Genomic DNA, 20,635 nt, shown 5'->3' on the forward strand with positions numbered 1-20,635 from the left:
AATAAAAATAAATAACCCTGGCAAGAGAAAATGATGAATCAATAACAATTTTTAAAATAGGTAAGTATCTTCTTTTATATTTTCTTTTTTTAAAATAGTATTTGTTTATTTTATTTGAAAGCTAGAGTTACAGAGAGGCAGAGGGAGAGAGAGTGAGTGAGGTCTTCCATCCACTGGTTCACTCACCAGTTGGCTGCAACTGCTGGAACTGTGCCGGTTGGATGCCAGGAGCCAGGAGCTTCTTCTGGGTCTCCTGTGACGGTGCAGGGACCCAAGGACTTGGGCCATCTTCTACTGCTTTCCCAGGCCACAACAGAGAGCTGGATTGGAAGTGGAGCAGCCAGGACTCAAACTGGTGCTCATATGAGATGTCGGCACTGCAGGTGGCGGCTTTACCCGCTATGCCACAGTGCTGGCCCTTTCTTTTATATTTTCTTCTACACATGCTGCAGGGACATACATCATCTTGCTTGTTACACTCCAATAACATCTGGAAGTTCTTGGCCTTAAATGGCTCCAAATTCTTTGCTTTATATATTTTTTGAATAAAGGTTTATTTGGTGTACCCGGTAAAGCCACCACCTGCAGTGCCGGCATCCTATATGGGTGCCAATTTGAGTCCCAGCTACTCTACTTCTGATCCAGCTCTGCTATAGCCAGGGATCTCTGCTATGGGATGACCCTCGTGGGAAACGTGGAAGAATCTCCTGGCTCCTGGCTTTGGATCAGCGCAGCTCTGGCTGTTGCAGCCAATTGGGGAGTGAAACAGCAGACGGAAGACCTCTCTCTTTCTACCTCTCCTTCTCCTTTGTGTAACTCTTTCAAATTAATAAATAAATCTTTAAAAAAATTCTGATAGAATGTAGCCAAGTGTTGACCAGTTATCAGGTGCTCAAGTTCCCAAGAATAGCTGAGATTTGAGATTGAAAAGGCCTAAAAAAATCTACAAAGAGGCATTCCAATCTACACCCTGTGTTGCTTCTAGCTAGGGAGCAGGCTTCCCAAATAAATTACTGCAGCTCTTGCAGGAGATCAGAGTTTCTTTGTGCCTGCTAGTTACTAGAGGGAGAGGTTTTGAAGGCTGAGAACCAGCTACTCCCCAATTATGGCCACAGTTCAACAGCATTGCATATTGCAGAGTCTGAAAGTGTGCTGTAGCCACCATCCACAGAAATGGCCGCTGTGCAGCCTGTAAGATGAAGTAGGAGGCTTCATTCTGAGTGACCACATCTTTGTAGAAAGCAGCAGAGAATCAGCTCAGGGGACTTCCAGGTTACCTCCCATCAGCCGAATTGGTGTGCCTGACTTTGAAACGCTGGATGTTTGTCCTTTCATCTTACTGGGATGAAAGAATTAAGACTTTCTTGTTATCTTCTTGGGATACTGGGGAAATGGCCAGAGCCTATTGAAATGCAAAACTAGCCTGTGTTGTTTTGGATCTCAGCTGAGTCATGGCATCTGTACCACAGTGTATGACCTTTATTTCCCCCTGGCAGCTGTTACTGATTTGCCAAGTGAGATTATGTGTACCTTCATAAAAAGGCATGTGCCCTGGAAATATGATCTTTAGTGTTTTGGGTTTTATTTTAAATTTTAAGTAAGGCCATGACAAATGAAGGTAGAATCAATTATCTGTCCCTGAAGCGCCAAAATGTCCTTAAAATTGATCAGTAGCCTTCTTTTCAGTGGCCTTTTTGAGCTTCTTTGTAACCAGTCATGTTATTAAAAAAAACAAAAAAAACAAAAAAACAACTCCAACCTGTGAGAAACTCCTCCGCACTTACCTGAATCCTTTGTGGCCAAGCCCATGCACGCTCACTGTGGAAGGTTAGGTGAGAATTTAATGTCATGGAATACTTAAGTTTTGACTAGAATTTGACCACTTCCCAAGACTAATTCAAAGTCTTTGGGCTTGTGGCTGCCAGGCCTAGGTCACACATATTCTACCCTGATAAACCTTATGTTAACCTTTTCACAGAGCTTGTTTATTTCTGTTCTCATAACAAATACTTATTGACAGCCTACCTTGTGCCAGGCAGTGGCTTGGCCCATCTAGAGCTAGAAGCTTCTTCCTGGTCTCTCATGTGGGTACAGGGGCCCAAGCACTAGGGCCATCTTCTACTGCTTTCCCAGGACATAAGCAGAGAGCTGGATTAGAAGATGAGCAGCTGGGACACAAACTGGTGCCCGTATGGCATGGTGGTGCTGCAGGTGGAGGCTTAGCCTACTATGCCACAGCACTGGCCCCGCCATGTCACATTTAATATAAGCAGTTTACAAACAGCATATTTCCATTTCATCCTTCCCAGCCCTTGTACTATATTATTATATTTCCTTAAAAAGTCAATTCCCTGGCAGTAGGTATTTGACACAGCACTTAGGTCGCCACTTGAGACATCCCATCCCACATTGGAGTGCCTGATTTGAGTCCTGGCTCCTCCACTCTGGATCTGGTATCCTGCTACTGTGTACCCTAGGAGACAGCAGATAATGGGCCAAATACTTGAGTACCTGCCTCCCATGTGGGAGACCCAGATTAAGTTCTGGGCTCCTCGTTTTGACCTGATCCAGCCTCAGCTGTTGAATGCACTTGGGTAGTAGACCCTTTAGATGAGTCTTTATTTCTCTCTCTCTTCTTTTCAAAAATCAAAAGAAAATAAATATAAAAACTTTTTCAAAAATCAGTTACCCTTTACAGAGATTTTGTAAAAAGTGATTTTTGTTTATCCATATATTTAGCATTTCTGCTGTTATTTCCTTGTATTGGTCCACATTTCTGACTGGAATCATTTTCTTTCTGCCTGAAGGATGTCCTCTAATATTTATTAATAGTGGAGGTCCACTGGTAATGAGTTACTAAAACTTTTGTGTGCCTTGAAGAGTCTTTATTTGGACCACTTCTTTAAAGGATAGTCTTGCTTGGCATTGAATTTCAGTTTCCATACTTCGAGATGTTTCTTTACTGTTTTCTGGCTTGCATTTTCTTGCCCAAGGAGAATTCTTGTCATTGTTCTCTTTGTAATTATATGTATTATGTATCTTTCTGTTTGCTCTTAAGAATCTCTCTTTATCACTGATTTTAAAGAATTTGGTTGTGATGTGCTTTGATGTACTTTTCTTCCTGTTTCTTTTACTTGGGCTTCATTGAACCCTGGGATTTGTGAGTTAGTAGTTGTCACCAAATTTGGAAACCTTGGAGTGGGCATTTAGTACAGTGGTTAAGTTGACACTTGGGAGGATCAGCATTGTGGTGAAGGTTAAGCCATAACTTATAAAATTGGCATCCCATGTTGGAGCACCAGTTCAAGTCCTGACTGCACTGCTCCTGATCTACCTCCCTGGCCATGGGCCTAGGGAAAGTATGGATGATGGCCCAAGTGTTTGGGACCCTGCCTCCCATGTGGGAGACTCTGATAGAGTTCCAGGCTCTTGGCTTTGGCCTGAACTGGCCCCCACCATTGTGGCCATTTGGGTAGTGAGCTAGCAGAAGCAAATAGAAGCGCTTTCTTGCTCTCTTGCTCTCTCTCTCTCTCTCTCTCTCTTTCTCTCCCTTTCAAATAAATAAATAAATCTTTTTTAAAAAAAAATAATATTTGCATTCCATTTTGGAGTGCTTAGACTCAAGTCTCAGCTCTGCTTCCAATTCCAGTTTCCTGCTAATTCAACCCTGGGAGGCAGCAGATAGTTACCTAAGTACTTGGGATCCTGGATTTGCCTGACACAGTTCCAGCTTTTGTGGGCATTTAGGGAGTGAAGCGGTAGATGGAAAATATCTCTTCCTCCACCTCCATCTCTCTCTCTCTCTCAACTCTCAATATCTCTCTCTCTTTCTGTTTCTCTGCCTTTAAAGTAAAAAAAAAAAAAATCAAATTTTCTTTTAGAATTGTAAGTATTTTAGCAGTTCTTCAAGTGTTTTTTTCCTTCTGCCCCCTCCTTCCCACACAGGGACTCTTAATTACACTTCTTGTCTGCTTGAGTTGTCTGACAGCTCACTGATGCTCTTTCCCTTTATTTAAAAAAAAAAAATTATCATGTATATTTAATATATACAAAATGATATTCGTGAAGCAAATTAACATATTTACCATCTCATGTAGTTAGCCTGTTTTTGGCTTTCAGTGAGAGGAGTTTAAATTGCATTTACCCTGTTTACAGGGCGATTTTGTTACTTATGTAGTATGTACTTATGATTTATGTAGTGTGGTAGATCTCTAGACTTCTTCATTCCACATATCTGATACGTTGTACCCTCTGACCTACATATCCCCCTTCCTTTCCTCCTGCCCTGCCGCTGGTATCCACTGTTTTGTTCTCTATATTTCATCTTAAAAAAAAAAAAAAGAAAGAAAAGATTTCACATATAAGTGAAAACATGCAGTATTTTTCCTTGTGTGACTGGCTTGTTTCACTTACCATAATGCCTTCCTGGTTCATCAACATTGTGGCATAGTCTTGTGCTTTTCAAGGACTGAGTAATATTCCTATGTGTGTGTGTGAGTGTGTGTCTGTGTGTATGTCAATCATAGGTTTTTTTGGGTTTTTTTTTGGACAGGCAGAGTGGACAGTGAGAGAGAGAGAGACAGAGAGAAGGGTCTTCCTTTGCCGTTGGTTCACCACACAATGGCTGCTATGGCCGGTGCACTGTGCTGATCTGAAGCCAGGAGCCAGGTGCTTCTCCTGGTCTCCCATGCGGGTGCAGGGCCTAAGCACTTGGGCCATCCTCCACTGCCTTCCCGGGCTACAGCAGAGAGCTGGACTGGAAGAGGAGCAACCGGGACAGAATCCGGTGCCCCGACCGGGACTAGAACCCGGGGTGCTGGCGCCGCAGGCGGAGGATTAGCCTATTTAGCCACAGCGCCGGTCAAGCCACGGCACCAGCCAATCATAAATTCTTTTTCTGTTCCCCTGTTGGAGGACACTTGGGTTGCTTCCATACTTTGGCTATTGTGAATAATGCTGCAGTGCACATGGTAGTATAGATATCTTTATGAGATGGTGATTTCACTTCCTTTGGGTATATTCCAAGAGAGATCCCTGGGTCATACATAATTCTATTTTTAATTTCTTTAGAAACCTCTAAACTGTTTTCCATAGTGGCTGTACCAGTCTACATTACCACCACCAGAGAACAAAGTTCCTTTTTCTTTATAACTTTGACAATATTTTTATTATTTGCTTTTGATAAATTGGAAAACTGGATTTCCACATGCAAGAGAATAAATTGAACCCTTATCTTATACAATACACAGAAATCAATTCTACATATATAAAAGATGTAAATGTAAGATAAAAAGCCATACAACTCCTAGAAGAAATCACAGAGGAAAGGATACTAGATGTTGGCCTTAGCTGTAATGTTGCGAATATTGCACCAAAAGTTCAGGCCACACAAACAAAAATAAATAAATGGGATGACATCAAACTAAACTGTATAGCAAAGGAAACAGCAAAATGAAATAGCATTCTGGATTGGGAAATGTAGTTGCAAACTTTATTTTCTTATAGATGCTAATAACTATAATTAATAAAGAATTCATTCAACCAGATAGAGGAAAAACAGCTTGATTTTAAAATGAGTAGAAGACATACATATGTATGTCTCCAAAGAAGACATAAAAATAGCCCAACAGGTATATGAAAAGATGCTTAATATCTTAACATAATCATCAGAGAAGTACAAATCAAAATCACTGTGAAATATTAACACACTTGTTAGAATGGCTATTATCAAAAAATGTTCTTTCCATTTTAAAAAATTTCTTTTTGCCTGTATTTCATTTTTAATAATTTCGCTTACTATGTCTTTAGTTCATTAGACATTTCTTTTGTTGTATCTAACGCCCTGTTAGTGTTGTCCAGTTTGATTATCTTCTTGGACTCTTCATCTCTTGATGTTTGATTTTTTTACTTTATCTTCCATAATCTTTCCTTAACATGTACATGATTTCCCCTGCTTTAAAAAAACAAAAACAAAAACACAGAGGCTGGCGCCACGGCTCAATAGGCTAATCCTCTGCCTGCGGCACCAGCACACCAGGTTCTAGTCCCGGTCAGGGCGCTGGATTCTGTCCTGGTCACTCTTCTTCATGTCCAGCTCTCTGCTGTGGCCCGGGAGTGCAGTGGAGGATGGCCCAAGTCCTTGGGCCCTGCACCCGCATGAAAGACCAGGAGAGGCACCTGGCTCCTGGCTTCAGATCAGCGCAGTTCGCTGGCCGCATCGCACTGGCCGCAGTGGCCATGGGGGGCGAACCAACGGAAAAGGAAGACCTTTCTCTCTGTCTCTCTCTCTCTCACTGTCCGCTCTGCCTGTCCAAAAAAAGAAAGAAAGAAAGAAAGAAAGAAAGAAAGAAAGAAAGAAAGAAAGAAAGAAAGAAAGAAAGGAAGACCATGGAATTTAGCTATAATAATTATTTCCATGTTCTTTTGCTAATTCTGTTATTTGTGTCCTATCTGGGTGCTGATTACAGCTCATATTTTCCTGCATTTTAATGCCTGGTAACTTTTTTATTACTTACAAACACTTGAATTTTACCTTATCTTAATGCATACTAATTTTTTTTTATTTCCTCAAATATTTTTGAGCCTTGTTGTGGGTCACAGCTAACTTTCTTGTGAATAGTTTAATTTTTTTTTTGGGGGGAGGGTAGTTCTTAAGCTTTGTTATGTGGGACCAGAACATCATTTGGGGTAATTTTTCCTTGTTGTTGAGACAGTACATCTGGGTACTTTACCTAGTGTCCTCTGAATTACAAGGTTTTTCTTCTCTGACTATTCCCATCACCTTGTGAGCAACAGGAAGTATAACAACTGCTGCTTTTCTTGGGTGCTTCCCCTATGCATTGATTACGACTCATCTGAAAATTTGTGTGGCGCTCTCTGCAGCTCCCCAGAGCCCTCTGACACTTTCCACTTGCTACAACTCTCACCTCACTCTGGTTTTCTGTCCTGCAAATTCTAGCCACCTCTAGCTCCCTGGATTCTTAACTTGTTTTCCTGACTCGGTGAGATCACCAAGTGCTCTGTGGACTCACTCCCCTGTGCTGTTGAAGGGGAATTTGTCCAGATAGAAAGCACAGTCTCAGGATTGTCCTTGCTTGGTTCCCCTCTCAGCAGTTTTGGTCCTGCATTGCTTGCAGCTCAATGTCTGAAAATTGCTTCAGTTTTGTTCTGTTTTATTAGTTGTCTAAGGTGAAAGATCAGTTTATTTCCTTTTACTCTATCATGACTGGAAGCAGAAATCTTTTTTGATTTCTATTTTAAATGGTGTTTTGTTGAGAATAGACTTTAGGGGGACAAGGACAGAAGCAGGAATACCAATGAGGAAGCTATTTCAGTTAATTTGGATAAGAGGTAGTGGTAACCTGACCCAAGGTGGTAGTGGTAGAAAATATTGGATTTTGGAAATATTTCTATATTAAAGCCAGCAAGACTTATTGGTATATTAAAAAGAGGGAAGGGTCCAAACTGACATGTAGGATTTATTTATTTTATCTTCATTTTGTATTTGAAGGCTCCATGAGAACTTATGTGAGTTGCTGAAGATCAAATCACTAATCTCAAACTCAGATCTTCTAACTCCAGAGTCTGTTTCTTCCTACTGAGCTACCTGAGCAGTAAAGCTACAAGTAATATCAAGCAAACGAGACATTTTCCTGCTTGAAAAGCCAAAGGAGCATTACACAAAAACTGACATGAGTTTGCTGGTTCTTGGAGGATGGATAGAATTGGGTAAGGTAAGGAAGGAGGGCATGCTTGTTTAGAAGAGTAGTGTGGGCCGGTGCCGCGGCTCACTAGGCTAATCCTCCGCCTAGCGGCGCCGGCACACCGGGTTCTAGTCCTGGTCGGGGCACCGATCCTGTCCCGGTTGCCCCTCTTCCAGGCCAGCTCTCTGCTGTGGCCAGGGAGTGCAGTGGAGGATGGCCCAGGTCCTTGGGCCCTGCACCCCATGGGAGAGCAGGATAAGTACCTGGCTCCTGCCATCGGATCAGCGCGGTGCGCCGGCCGCAGCGCGCTACCGCGGCGGCCATTGGAGGGTGAACCAATGGAAAAGGAAGACCTTTCTCTCTGTCTCTCTCTCTCTCTCTCACTGTCCACTCTGCCTGTCAAAAATTTAAAAAAAAAAAAAGAAGAAGAATAGTGTGAGCCGAAGTCTTGGAGGTATCTTTCTGCTCAGGAATTCCTGGGTCTGGGTAAGTTACCCAAAGTCCAGTGTGGTTTCACTCTGCAGTTACTCATGTTTAAAAACAACAACAATAAAACCTACAAAAACTGCTGTAGGTGGGGCAGGCATGAAGGCAGGTATTGTGGCCAGTTTGATACCCAGCTACTTGCACTTCTAATCCAGCTTCCTGCTAATGTGCCTGGGAAGCACTGAATTATGGCTCAAGTACTTGAGTTCCTGTTAAGCACAAGAGAGACCTGAATGGATTTCTTGACTCCTGACCTCTGCCTCACCCTGCCTTGGCTGTTGTGGCTATTTGGGAGTGAACCAAGAGATCAAAGATCTCTGCTCTCTGTCTCTGTTACGCCGTCTTTCAATTTCAGTTTTTAAAAAGCCACAGGGCCTATAGTTTATTTCCTTGAACATTTTAATCTTATTTGCCCTCAGAATAAGAGATTAAATAACACTAAAAATGTTTCTCTTTAAGAAAACACAAAAGACAAAACTTTCAATAAGAATCTTAACTAAGAAAAAGTAGATTATTTACAAAGAATTACTTTGGCCATGTTAAGGAGTTTGAATTCTATTCACAATGTGATGGGAAGTCATCAAGGAGATTTTAAGAAGGAAGACACATGATCCAATTTATAGCTTTAAAAATGTTATTCTGGCTAGTGGACAAAGAATAGACTGCTATATGAGGTTTGGGGAGGGATTGGACAGGAAGAACCAAAGTGGGAAGGCAAGATCATTCCAGGATCATTTACAGGGTAGGTAGTAGTAGTGATATAAGTAATGAAAATTGTTTTGGATGTGGGTGTAAGCCTCATCAAGCTCAACATGTAAGGTCTATGTGTTTTATTGAATGCAAATTATATTCCAGTTTTTTTTAAAGGAGGGAGTTATAAATAATGTCAAATGATGTTGATAGCTTACATTAGATGAGGACTGAGTTTACCATTGGTGGTGGTGATCTTGTCAACAGTCATTTCAATGGCAAAATGGGGATGTGTGTCCAATGTGGGCTAAAGAGAGAATAGAAAATGAGGAAGTGAAGACACAAGTGCAGAACCTCTGTATGGATTTGTCCTGAACAGGAGGACAAAGAAAGGAGCAAGGGTGTGGAGAGGTAGGGATTGTCTCTGAAAGGTTTTCTTGTTTAAGTAGGAAGACATGACAACATGTGTTTGTACTGATGAGAATAATCCAGTAGAAAGTAGAAATTTATGGTCCAGGAGGGAGTTGGGAGAGGACAATGCAGACAAAGATTGCTGGAATAGGGGAGCCCACTTGGGTAGGCACATGTTCTTTCCTGCTATTATTACAGGTCTGAAAATGACTTTTGGGACACAGATTCTAGTGGGCTAGAAAAAAAGCAAAGTTGGCGGGTGAGGGGGAGCTCTGGGAAGGATACTGGAAGTTTGAGGAGAGGATAGGAGTTAGCTGCCTTAGAAAAAGCATGAGCATATCAGCTAGGTAGCCCCAGAGTACCTGTAAACATAAAGGGATATCAGTCAGCATGATTCTGGGCTTCCTTTTTCTTTTTTCTTTTTTCTTTTTTTTTTGGACAGGCAGAGTGGATAGTGAGAGAGAGAGAGAGACAGAGAGAAAGGTCTTCCTTTCTGCCGTTGGTTCACCTTCCAATGGCTACTGCAGCCGGCGCATCGCGCTGATTCGAAGCCAGGAGCCAGGTACTTGCCATCCTCCACTGCCTTCCCGGGCCATAGCAGAGAGCTGGCCTGGAAGAGGGGCAACCGGGATAGAATCCGGCACCCCAACCGGGACTAGAACCCGGTGTGCCGGTGCCGCAAGGCAGAGGATTAACCTGTTGGACTACGGCGCCGGCCCGATTCTGGGCTTTCTTTGGCCACCCTGGGTTTGAGGGTTCAGCTGCAAAACAGATAGAAAGTTGCATTTAAAAGGGGTAGAATTTGGCCGGCACTGTGGCTCAACAGGCTAATCCTCTGCCTAGCGGCGCCGGCACACCGGGTTCTAGTCCCAGTCGGAGCGCCGGATTCTGTCCCGGTTGCCCCTCTTCCAGGCCAGCTCTCTACTATGGCCCGGGAGTGCAGTGGAGGATGGCCCAAGTGCTTGGGCCCTGCACCCACATGGGAGACTGGGAGAAGCGCCTGGCTCCTGCCTTCAGATCAGCACGATGCGCCGGCCGCAGTGGCCATTGGAGGGTGAACCAACGGCAGAAAGGAAGACCTTTCTCTCTGTCTCTCTCTCTCTCTCTCACTGTCCACTCTGCCTGTCCAAAAAAAAAAAAAAAGCATAGTGTAATTTTGAAAGGTCTGGGAGTGGTGGGAGACTGTCGAGATGGGAGGCCTGGGAGCTGGTATTGTTGTGCAGCAGGTTAAACCACTGCTTGAAATGCTGGCTTCCCATATCGGAGTGCCAGTTCAAGTCCCAGCTGCTCCTTTCCAATCAGCTTCCTGCTAATGTACCTGGAAAAGCAACAGAAGATGGTCCAAGTACTTGTCTCCTACCACCAGTATGGGAGACCTGGATGTAACTCCTGGTTCCTGGTTTCAGCCTGGCCCAGACCCTGCTGTTGTGGTCACTTGGGGAGTGAAATAGCAAATGAAAGATCTCTCTCATCTTCCTCCTCTTCTTCCCTCCCTCTCTCCTCCCTTACTCTCTCCCTCTGCCTTTCAAGTAAATAAATAATTTTTATGTCTTAAAAAATAAAGGATTGGTGGCTGACACTATGGTGTATAGTGTAAAGCCACTGCCTGCAGTGCCAGCATCATGTATAGGTGATGGTTTGAGTTCCAGCTACTCTACTTCTGATTCAGCTCTCTGCTATGGCCTGGAAAAACAGTAGAAGATGGCCCAAGTGCTTGGGTCCATATACCCACCTGAAAGGTCTGGAAGAAGCTCCTGACTCCTGGCTTGGGATCGGCCCAGCTCCAACCACTGCAGCCATTTGGGGAGTGAACAGATGGATGGCAGACCTCTCTCTCTCTCTCTCTCTCTCTCTCTCTCTCTCTCTCTCTCTCTGCCTCTCTGTAGCTCTGCCTTTTAAATAAATAAAAATAAATCTTTACAAAAGTAAAGGATGGGGGGCCTGGATGTTTGATAGGGATTGCTGAGGTACTTAGGGTGTGGTTGGTTTCCTTCTAAGGTTTCTTACAGGAAGCTCCCACATAAGCTCTTTGTTGAGATTGATCTCAATGCTTCAGGTCGCATTTCCAGTGCTTCCTTACCACGGTGTGTAAGCCCTGCGGGATCTGGCTGTGTGTTCCCTGTAGTTTCTGTAACCTTCTGCATTTCCTATCATCTCCCCTCTAACCACCCACTGTTGTTTTGCCTATTTCTTGAATATACCAGATTTGTTCCTAATTGGGGCTTTTTACTTCTTTAACTTTTTTTTTTAATTTTACTTTTCTCTACCTCTTGTGTCTGGGCCCTTTGTTTCATTCATATCTCTGATCAAATACCATCTCCTTAGTCAGGTTCCCTCACTACCAATGCTTCCACTCCCCTGCTAGTCTACTTTCTTTTTCCTCTCTCCTCTCTTATCTCATAGCATTGTTCGATCCAGTTATGAGGACAGACACTTTCTCTAGTTCCCTGATGTTTCCCTGGTACCTAGAACCATGCCTAGTGCCTAATAGGTGTTCAATAAATATGTGAATGAACATAAATGCCAGACGTTCCTAATATCTTCAGAAGATAGAGTGACTTTCAAATAAATTTGTACATACTTTTTAGTAATATATATATGAGAAGACTTTTCATCACAATCTGGTTTTTGTCCAACCACAAGAAAAATATCAGGCATTAACATATAATGCAAAGCCATTTTTATAGAAGAGAGACAGTCTTGTTCTGTAATTTATAGAAAAATAGGAATAGTGCTAAAGTCATTGACTGAGCAGTTCTTTAAATAATTTCTGGCCTGTGCTGTGGCTCAATAGGTTAATCCTCCGCCTGCGGTGCCGGCACCGCGGGTTCTAGTTCCAGTTAGGGCGCCAGATTCTGTCCCGGTTGCCCCTCTTCCAGGCCAGCTCTCTGCTATGGCCCGGGAAGGCAGTGGAGGATGGCCCAACTACTTGGGCCCTGCACCCTCATGGGAGACCAGGAGAAGCACCTGGCTCCTGGCTTCGATCAGTGCGGTGCGGGCGAACCAATGGAAAAGAAAGACCTTTCTCTCTGTCTCTCTCTCTCACTGTCCATTCTGCCGGTCTAAAAATAAACAAATAAAAATAAAAAATAAATAAATAATAATTTCATAGACTAAGTTCACAGTTTCATTTTTATAGGGGGAATATTATTTTTATGAGATACAAGAATATTTTGACTTGTGGTTTTTTTTTTTTTAATTAAATTTGCAGCAGTCATTCTTTATTAGATATTTGCATTTGTTTGGGGAGCAGAACTAAACATTGGAGAAGTACAATGGCAATACACAATTCAAGATAAAAGTCAAACCAGTGATAGATATTATTCTAAGGTCAGACCCAGTAAATTACGGCATCAAATAGGTACACACATTTAGCACATAGAATGATGGTATCCTTCTGCTTCTCAAAAGCCACTCAAAGGCTCCAGGCCCTGTAGTAACTGGCATTCTCTTTTCATTGCAGTTGTCGGACAAGTAACCGCAAGAGCTTGATCGTGACCTCTAGCACATCACCGACACTACCCCGGCCACAGTCACCACTTCATGGCCACACCGGTGAGTGTTTGAAGATTCAGAAAGGTTGAGTGAAAGCCCGGCCGCAGGTGCCAGATTTCTGTCCTACTTCTCACTTGGTGCAGTTCAGTATATTACATTGTCACTTGACTGACTAAAATATAGAGCTTACATGTTTGTTTTCTGTAGGAGAATGTTTAGTCTGCTTTGATGCTTAAGTTGTTTCTTACTTATTTGCTTAACATTCCTTTTAGTCTTTTATGGACCTTGGGGTCTGGTATTTGCCTTGACTCCATGACCACTGTTCTAGTTTGTTCTAGGGTGTTTAAGGCTCCAGTCATCTTGGGACATGTAACGAGGGGTCTGTTAACCAGTTGTCCTACCATGTCCAAGGATCAGGACTCATGGAGAAGATTTTCTGTCCCGTGGGACTCTTGTTAACTTTCTGTCTGTTAGATTACAAGGCAACAAAAACAAGAATATTTGTTTCTCATTGACTTTGATTTCACATACTGGAACTGAAGCAAATGACCTCATGAATTTAGACTCTGTCTAGATGTGGGCTTCCCCAGTGTATGGCTGGTTTACTTGCCTTTGTTTGAGGCATATATTAAAAATTATGGACCTTGCATTGGTTCAGGCTGACTGTACTTCCCAAGGGAGAGACAGAAGACCTTATTTGAGTTTCATTTGTGTTTTGGCCTAAATATGTATTCTTGCAATTTGTTGGAGGGGTTACTCTACTGCTGTGCTGTTCATCGCTACATTGTTTCCAATGGAACCTAGGGTTAATAGAAATAGGTCAGGCTTGGAATCATAAAAAGCTGTTCCGGGCTTGCTGCCTGGGTTTGGCAAGCTGTAGATACTGTTGTCCTAAGCCTGGTCGTTGTCTGTCATTAGTTAATAAAAGAGGGATATCAAAGCAATGAAACAGGACAGCATCAAGCTGAGTAAGATAGGTCCGTTCCTCTTTCACATCTGCTCACAGTTTACCGAGAGAGAAAGTGATGGTGTCTGTGCATGCATTCGCAGCCCCTGAGGGCATTGAGAGTCCTGGTTCTGAAACTGAACTTTGCCCTGGGGAGAAAGGTCCCTCTTGGACCTAAATAGTCTGAGACTAGTGGCAAGCTATTCAGGGTATTCTTGGCCCTTTAACAAGAATCAATTAACCTCTCAAACAACCAAGAGCACAGGAGTCTTGGAATTGGAGACATATTTGATCTTTGAAGCAAAGCTCTTATTGTGCCTAGATACTTTCTGCCAGAAAATTGACTGGGTCCTGGATTAGCTTAAATAGCAAAGGATACCCTAGAACTTTGTAAGAACTCAGCAAACATGCTGTGACATTTTTAAAAATCATATAGAAATAAATTTAGCATGTCTAAACCTTGACATAGTTTCACAACTGTAATGTGAGTACTGGGTAGTAATTACTACTAACTGTTCCTCTCTAGGATAATTATCTCTCTATTTAGAGTCCTGGCAGTTAGAATTTGGGACTAAATCTTTCCTACTCAAGTGGCTTTGATTGAGAACACCACCTGGACTTTTCAGACAGCCTGGGTCTCTGGAATTCAATTTGAGTTAATGTATGTGGTATGCTTAATTCTTCATAAATGTCAGTGTGCTCTTCTTCATCTCTTAGTAAGCCACTGCAGAAAATCCAGGGGCGGAGAATACACATAAAAGCCCAGCCCGTGGACTCTGTTTTGATCTTTGCATTTTTCCTTTGTTGTTTTGAGTATTTATTTGAATTCATTCCACTTTATATCATTTTTATCATCAGTTTATACCTTTTAAAAATGTTATCCTAGAGTTTACAATATAAATTGATAAGTGATCCATACCACGTTCAACTATCTGTATATTGTATCTCCTTATAATAGCAAAATATACCTAAATCTTCCCTCTGGTTCCCTGTTTCATTGGTGCCATTCATTTCACTTATACATATGCATATATGTAAGTTTACATAATCAAATACATTGTTACCATTATATTAGACACTATGTTGTAGGTTATATAAATTAAGTAAGAAAATAAGTTTTTCATTTTACTTTTGTTAATTTTTGATACTGTCTCTTTCTTGGAAAGAGCTCAGTTTCTCACTCATAATTTTCCTTCTTGTTGAACAACTTATTTTAACATTTCTTGCAGAGAACATCCACTGGTATCAAGTTTCCTTATTTTTTTTTTTTTTTTGAGAATGTCTTTATTTCTCCTTTACTTTTTTTTAATAACTAGATATTTTCCTTAAAAAAGAAAATTTTTGTTTGTTTGAAAGACATAGTTACAGAGAAAGACAGAGATCTTCTATCCGCTGGTTCACTCCCCAAATGTCCACAACCAGGAGCTAGGAGCCAGAAGCTTTGTCCACGTCTCCCATGTGGGTACCAGGGCATTTCCACTGCTTTCCTCAGGCCATTAGCAGGGAGCTGGATTGGAAGTGGAGCATCTGGGACAATAACTGATGACTATATAGTGGTGGCTTAACCTACTACACCACAATGCCGGCCCCTCTCCTTAACTTTTTTTTTTTGAAAAAATTTTTTAAAATTTTTATTTATTTATTTGAAAGTCAGAGTTACACAGAAAGCAAAGGAGCGACAGAAAGAGAGGTCTTTTTTTTTTTTTTGGACAGGCAGAGTTAGACAGTGAGAGAGACAGAGAAAGGTCTTCCTTTTTCCATTGGCCTCTATGGCTGGCACGCTGATCCAAAGCCAGGAGCCAGGTGCTTCCTCCTGGTCTCCCATGAGGGTGCAGGGCTCAAGCACTTGAGCCATCTTCCACTGCCTTCCCAGGCCACAGCAGAGAGCTGGACTGGAAGAGGAGCAACCGGGACAGAATCCGGCACCCTAACTGGGACTAGAACCTGGGGTGCCGGCACCGCAGGCAGAAGATTAGCCAAGTGAGCTGTGGTGCCGGCTGAGAGAGGTCTTCTATCCGATGGTTCACTCTGCAGATGGCCCCAACAGCTGGAGCTGCGCCGATCTGAAGCCAGGAGCCAGGAGCTTCTTCCAGGTCTCCCTTGTGGGTGCAGGGGCCCATGGACTTGGACCATCTTCCACTGCTTTCCTAGGCCATCTGAGAGAGCTGGATCAGAAGTAGAGCAGCCGGGACTAGAACCAGTGCCCATATGGGATGCTGGCACTTCAGGCCAGGGCGTTAACCCGCTGTGCCACAGCCCTGGTCCCTCTCCTTCACTTTTGAAGGATAATTTCACAGGGTACAGAATTCCAAGTTGGTCTCTTTCCAACACCATTATCTTGCTTATGTGTTTTCTGAGAAGTTCAGTGTGGTCTTTTCTGTGATCCGTCATGATAAGATACTGTTTTCCTTTGGGTTCTCTTTCAAGATTTTTGCCTTAATCTTTGATTTTCTTACTTAGAATATGATATGCATGTGTGTTGTTTCTTTTAGAATTTATCTTGCTTGGTGTTTTCTGATCTTGGATCTGTGGCCTGGGTGTCTGATGTTAACTTAGGGAATTTTTGTCATTGTTGCTTCAAATAATTCTTCCATTCCTTTCTCTCATCTCCTTTTTTTTTTAAAGATTTATTTCTTTATTTGAAAGTCAGAGTTACACAAAGAGAGAAGGAGAGGCAGAGAGAGAGAGAGAGAGAGAGAGAGGTGTCGACTCCCCAGTTGGCCGCAATGACCGGAGCTGCACTGATCTGAAGCCAGGAGCCAGGAGCTTCTTCTGGGTCTCCCAGTGGGTGCAGGGGCCCATGGACTTGGGCCACGTTCTACTGCTTTCCCAGGTCATAGCAGAGAGCTGAATCGGAAGTGGAGCAGCCGGGACTAGAACTGGCACCCATATGGGATGCTGGCACTGCAAGCGGTGGCTTTACCCTCTACACCACAGTGCTGGCCCCTCTTCTCCTTATATTCCTGTCGTGTTGCGTCTTTTGCAGTTGTCCCTTGGTTCCTGGATATTCTGGAGGGATATTTTTTCAGTCTTTTTTTCCTTTGGTTTTCAGCTTTGGAGGTTTCTAACGTCATATCTTCAAGCTCAGAGATGCTTTTCTCATCTGCATCCAGTCTACTAATGAGCCCATTTCAAGGGCTTTCTTCATTCCTGTTACATTGATGTTTTAAAAAATCTCTAGCACTTCCTTTTATTTCTTTCTTAGACTTTCTATCTCCTGGACTGGCATTGTGGCATAGGGGTAAAGATAGCACATATGATGCTGGCATTCCATATGGAAGGCAGTTTGTGTTCCACTTGCTCTACTTCCGATCCAGCTCCCTGCTAATGGCCTAGGTAAAGCAACAGAGGATCACCAAAGTATTTGGGCCCTGCCATCCATGTGGGAGACCTGGATGTAGCACCTGGCTCCTGGTTCTTGGTTTTGACCTGGCCCAGCCCTGGCCATTGCAACCATCTGGGAAGTGAACAAGTGGGGTGGAAGATCACTCTCTCTCTCCTCTCTCTGTAGTTTTGCCTTTCAAATAAATTAATTAATTTTTAAAAAGTAACTGAAGTAATAGGCCTTTAATAATATAGTGGTAAGGTCTGGGGAGAGGAGAGGTGTTTTGTGGCACTGTGATTAGGTTTCAGTTTTTTGGCAATCCAGTGTCCCTGGGCTGTGAATTTCATCAGTGCTTCTTTGTTTTATTCACGTACCTTAGGTGAGACTGCGTGGCTGTTGGAGGCTGGAATTGGGTGTTTACTAATAGGTTCTCCTGAGGGAGGCCTTGTTAAGGAGAACAGAATGCTCTGATGTTTCATTAAAAAAGGGGGGGATCCTTTCCTCTGCTGGTATCATGAGAACATTTTCGTCAGTGTTCACCATGAGGACATGGTACATGGTAGAGATACTGTGGATAAAACTCAACAAAACTGTGAGAACCCCTATATGACTTTGTGCCCCTCGTGTTTTAACTCTCAGTGCAGTCCATGCTGAGGCTTTGACAGTTCATCAGGTTTTTCTACCCTGGCCCTGGTTTCCATGGAAGTTTCTGTTTTTAAGTTTCCGTAAGTTATGATTTCTAGTTCTATGTATTTGTCCTACTTTGGAGGCCATGGTTTGTCCTATAACCTCACTTTTCTAGCAGATGGTAGAAGTGTTATTGTTTTCAATTTGTTCAGCTTTTTACTTGTTGTTAGGACAGAGTGGCAACTCCTAAGCCAGGCCAGAAACCGAAAGTCAGTTTGCTTATTTTTATTACTTGTATTCTAATGTATAACTGCCATACTTTATGTGTTTGTTTTCTTATTGATTAACATCATACCACTTTGGATCTAATCAGGAGGCCAAAACCACACAGTAATTTAAATAAGTGATGCTTATTCACTTTTGGTATCTACATTAATCAACCTTTTAATTATATGAAGGAAGTACCTTCAATTCAGTTTAAAAATTCAAACCTGCATTGAAAATAGTGCCTTGGAAGTTTGCAGAACATTAACTGAAATGCCCATTTCTTTCTTTCTTTTTTTTTTTTAAAGATTTTTTATTTATTATTTGACAGGTAGAGTTACAGACAGTGAGAGGGAGAGACAGAGAGAAAGGTCTTCCTTCCGTTGGTTCATCCCCCAAATGGCTGCTACGGCTGGAGCTATGCCGATCCGAAGCCAGGAGCCAGGTGCTTCTTTCTGGTCTCCCACGTGGGTGCAGGCGCCCAAGCACTTGGGCCATCCTCCACTGCCTTCCCGGGCCACAGCAGAGAGCTGGACTGGAAGAGGAGCAACTGGGACTAGAACACGGGGCCCATATGGGATTCTGGCACCACAGGTGGAGGATTAGCCAAGTGAGCCACAGTGCTGGCCCCTAAAATGCCCATTTCCTCAACTAAGATTTGAAAGTTTGGTGACTGCTGTAGGATGCTATATAAGACTTCACCCATTATCACTTTGGATTTCTTAATATCTTGTTATGTTTTCTATCACCCATCAGAATGATGCACTCACATTCCATCTAGGAAAACTATGGTAGATCTCAGGGTGTTCTGGCGCTAATTGATCAAAATAGAAGGAGTTTAATAAAAAGAATATAAACTCTGACAATAAGAAAGTAACTTTAACGGTGAGAGAACTCCAGAGGGCTCAATAATGCAGGGAAAGTTCTTGAGGGAACACAAACTCTGTCACCTGAATTCAGACCTTGCTTGGAGGAGGTTTTTCTGGTTTGCCCAGGCCAGAGCTGGTCCACAAGTCAGTGAGTAGTTGGATAGAGCCCAGAAAAGTTGCAGCTAGTGCTCATGCCTACAGAGAGAGGAGAGCTCCTGCCAAGAGCACCCAGTGCCTTCAGGTACCTGCAGATGTAAAACAGATAAGCAGAGGGAGTCAGGGCAGTCCTAGGCACACCGTGTCCCTGTAGGTAGGATGGTAGGAAGGTGATTTTATAGGTAGGGTGATGGAAATGTGATTACCAGGTCAGGTCGTTGCTGCAAAGTTGTAGGCATGTGCTTGGATCAGAGTACCACTGCACGTCCTCACCACTGATTGATGGTGCCAGCACCCAGAGCTTCTTCCTTTTGCACTGTCCCTCCAGCACCCTCTGCTGAGGAAATTCAACACTGTGCTCACTGTAAAGGATAAATCCATACAGGAATGTTCTCTCCATCATAGGGCAGGTATCAGAGGATGAATTTTTAGCTGAGCAGCATTAAATTAATAACCAGTAGTTATTTTCAGTTTTTTGCTTACAGTTAACACTGCAATAAATATCCTTCTTTGTGTTCTTTATATTTACATGTACAAGATTTTTCTCAGAATTTATATGTATGCTGACTCTTGTAATATATAGATGTTTAGGAGAATAGGATCAATAGGTCAAAGAGCATACTTTTTTAATGTTTATTTTGATAGGCAGAGTTATCAAGAGAGAAGGCACTAGAGATATTTTCCATCTGTTGGTTCACTCCCAAAATGGCCACAATGGCCGGGACTGGGCCAGGCTGAAGCCAGAAGCCAGGAGCTTCTTCCTGATCTCCCACATGGGCACAGAGACCCAAGCACTTGGGCCATCTTCTGCTGTCTTCCCAGGCTCACAACAGGGAGCTAGATCGAAAGTGAAGCAGCCAGGACACAAACCAGTGCCCATGTGGGAAGCGGCTGTTTAACCCACTATGCCACAACTCTGGCCCCGAACATACATATTTTAATGCTATTTGTTACATATCATCCAACTGATTTTAACCTAGTATACTGCAACTGAGAGTACGTCTTCCTTTGGTATTCAGGCCTGCCATTCAAGGTCAAGTGTGAACAGAAAATCCAGCTACCAGTCTCAGATGAGGACTCCCATGGAATGGAAAATAACAAAGATTATAACAAGGCCAACCACCAGTAGGAGCCAGAGATCTTGGCCCCCTGCATCTTCTGTAGGTTTGCAGTCACCAAGGAGAGTTTGGTATACACCACAGTAGTTGGAACAACACTTTGTCCACAGAAAGCAGAAGAGATGCAGCAAGTTTAGTATCTGTAGTCTCCCATGGCATTGGGTCCCTCTGTTAGCCTGTGCTGGGTGATGGGCTGCACACACTCCTCTTTGGTTGCCAGTAGAGCTCCCATTCCCTGCTCGTGGTGGGCAGATACAGTGGTGCAGCTGGCCAGGTGCCATATGACACACACACTTAAGCAGTACCAGGAAGTTTACTGCACACCCAAAACAGGGGAAGGGTTTCTCTTAATAAGGAAGAAGAATCTGGGGCCAAGTGAGAGCTTCCATATAAGGGAATGTTCCAGACTCAGGCACTGATTGAGCAATCCTGAAAGGTTGCATGATGGCTGCTTCAGAAGCATTTCTTAATCTACCCTTCTTTGCTCCCTAACACTTCAGCCTCGTTGCTGCTATCTGCTTTGGATCCCTTTGGGCTAATTTCAT

The 20,635-nt window shown here is 43.0% G+C and overlaps 1 protein-coding gene across 9 annotated transcripts in view; it reads left to right on the plus strand.

Annotated features, from left to right (window-relative positions):
* MAST2 (microtubule associated serine/threonine kinase 2) overlaps positions 1 to 20,635 on the plus strand; it is a 220,007-nt gene that overhangs the window by 149,970 nt on the left and 49,402 nt on the right. For all 9 annotated transcript variants that reach the window (XM_062191219.1, XM_062191220.1, XM_062191222.1 and 6 more), the window contains one exon: positions 12,754 to 12,845. In XM_062191219.1, the coding sequence (XP_062047203.1) occupies positions 12,754 to 12,845 (92 nt within the window). The remainder of the gene's footprint in view (positions 1 to 12,753; positions 12,846 to 20,635) is intronic.

Source organism: Lepus europaeus, chromosome 5 (assembly GCF_033115175.1).
Source record: "Lepus europaeus isolate LE1 chromosome 5, mLepTim1.pri, whole genome shotgun sequence".
Lineage (NCBI taxonomy): Eukaryota > Metazoa > Chordata > Mammalia > Lagomorpha > Leporidae > Lepus > Lepus europaeus.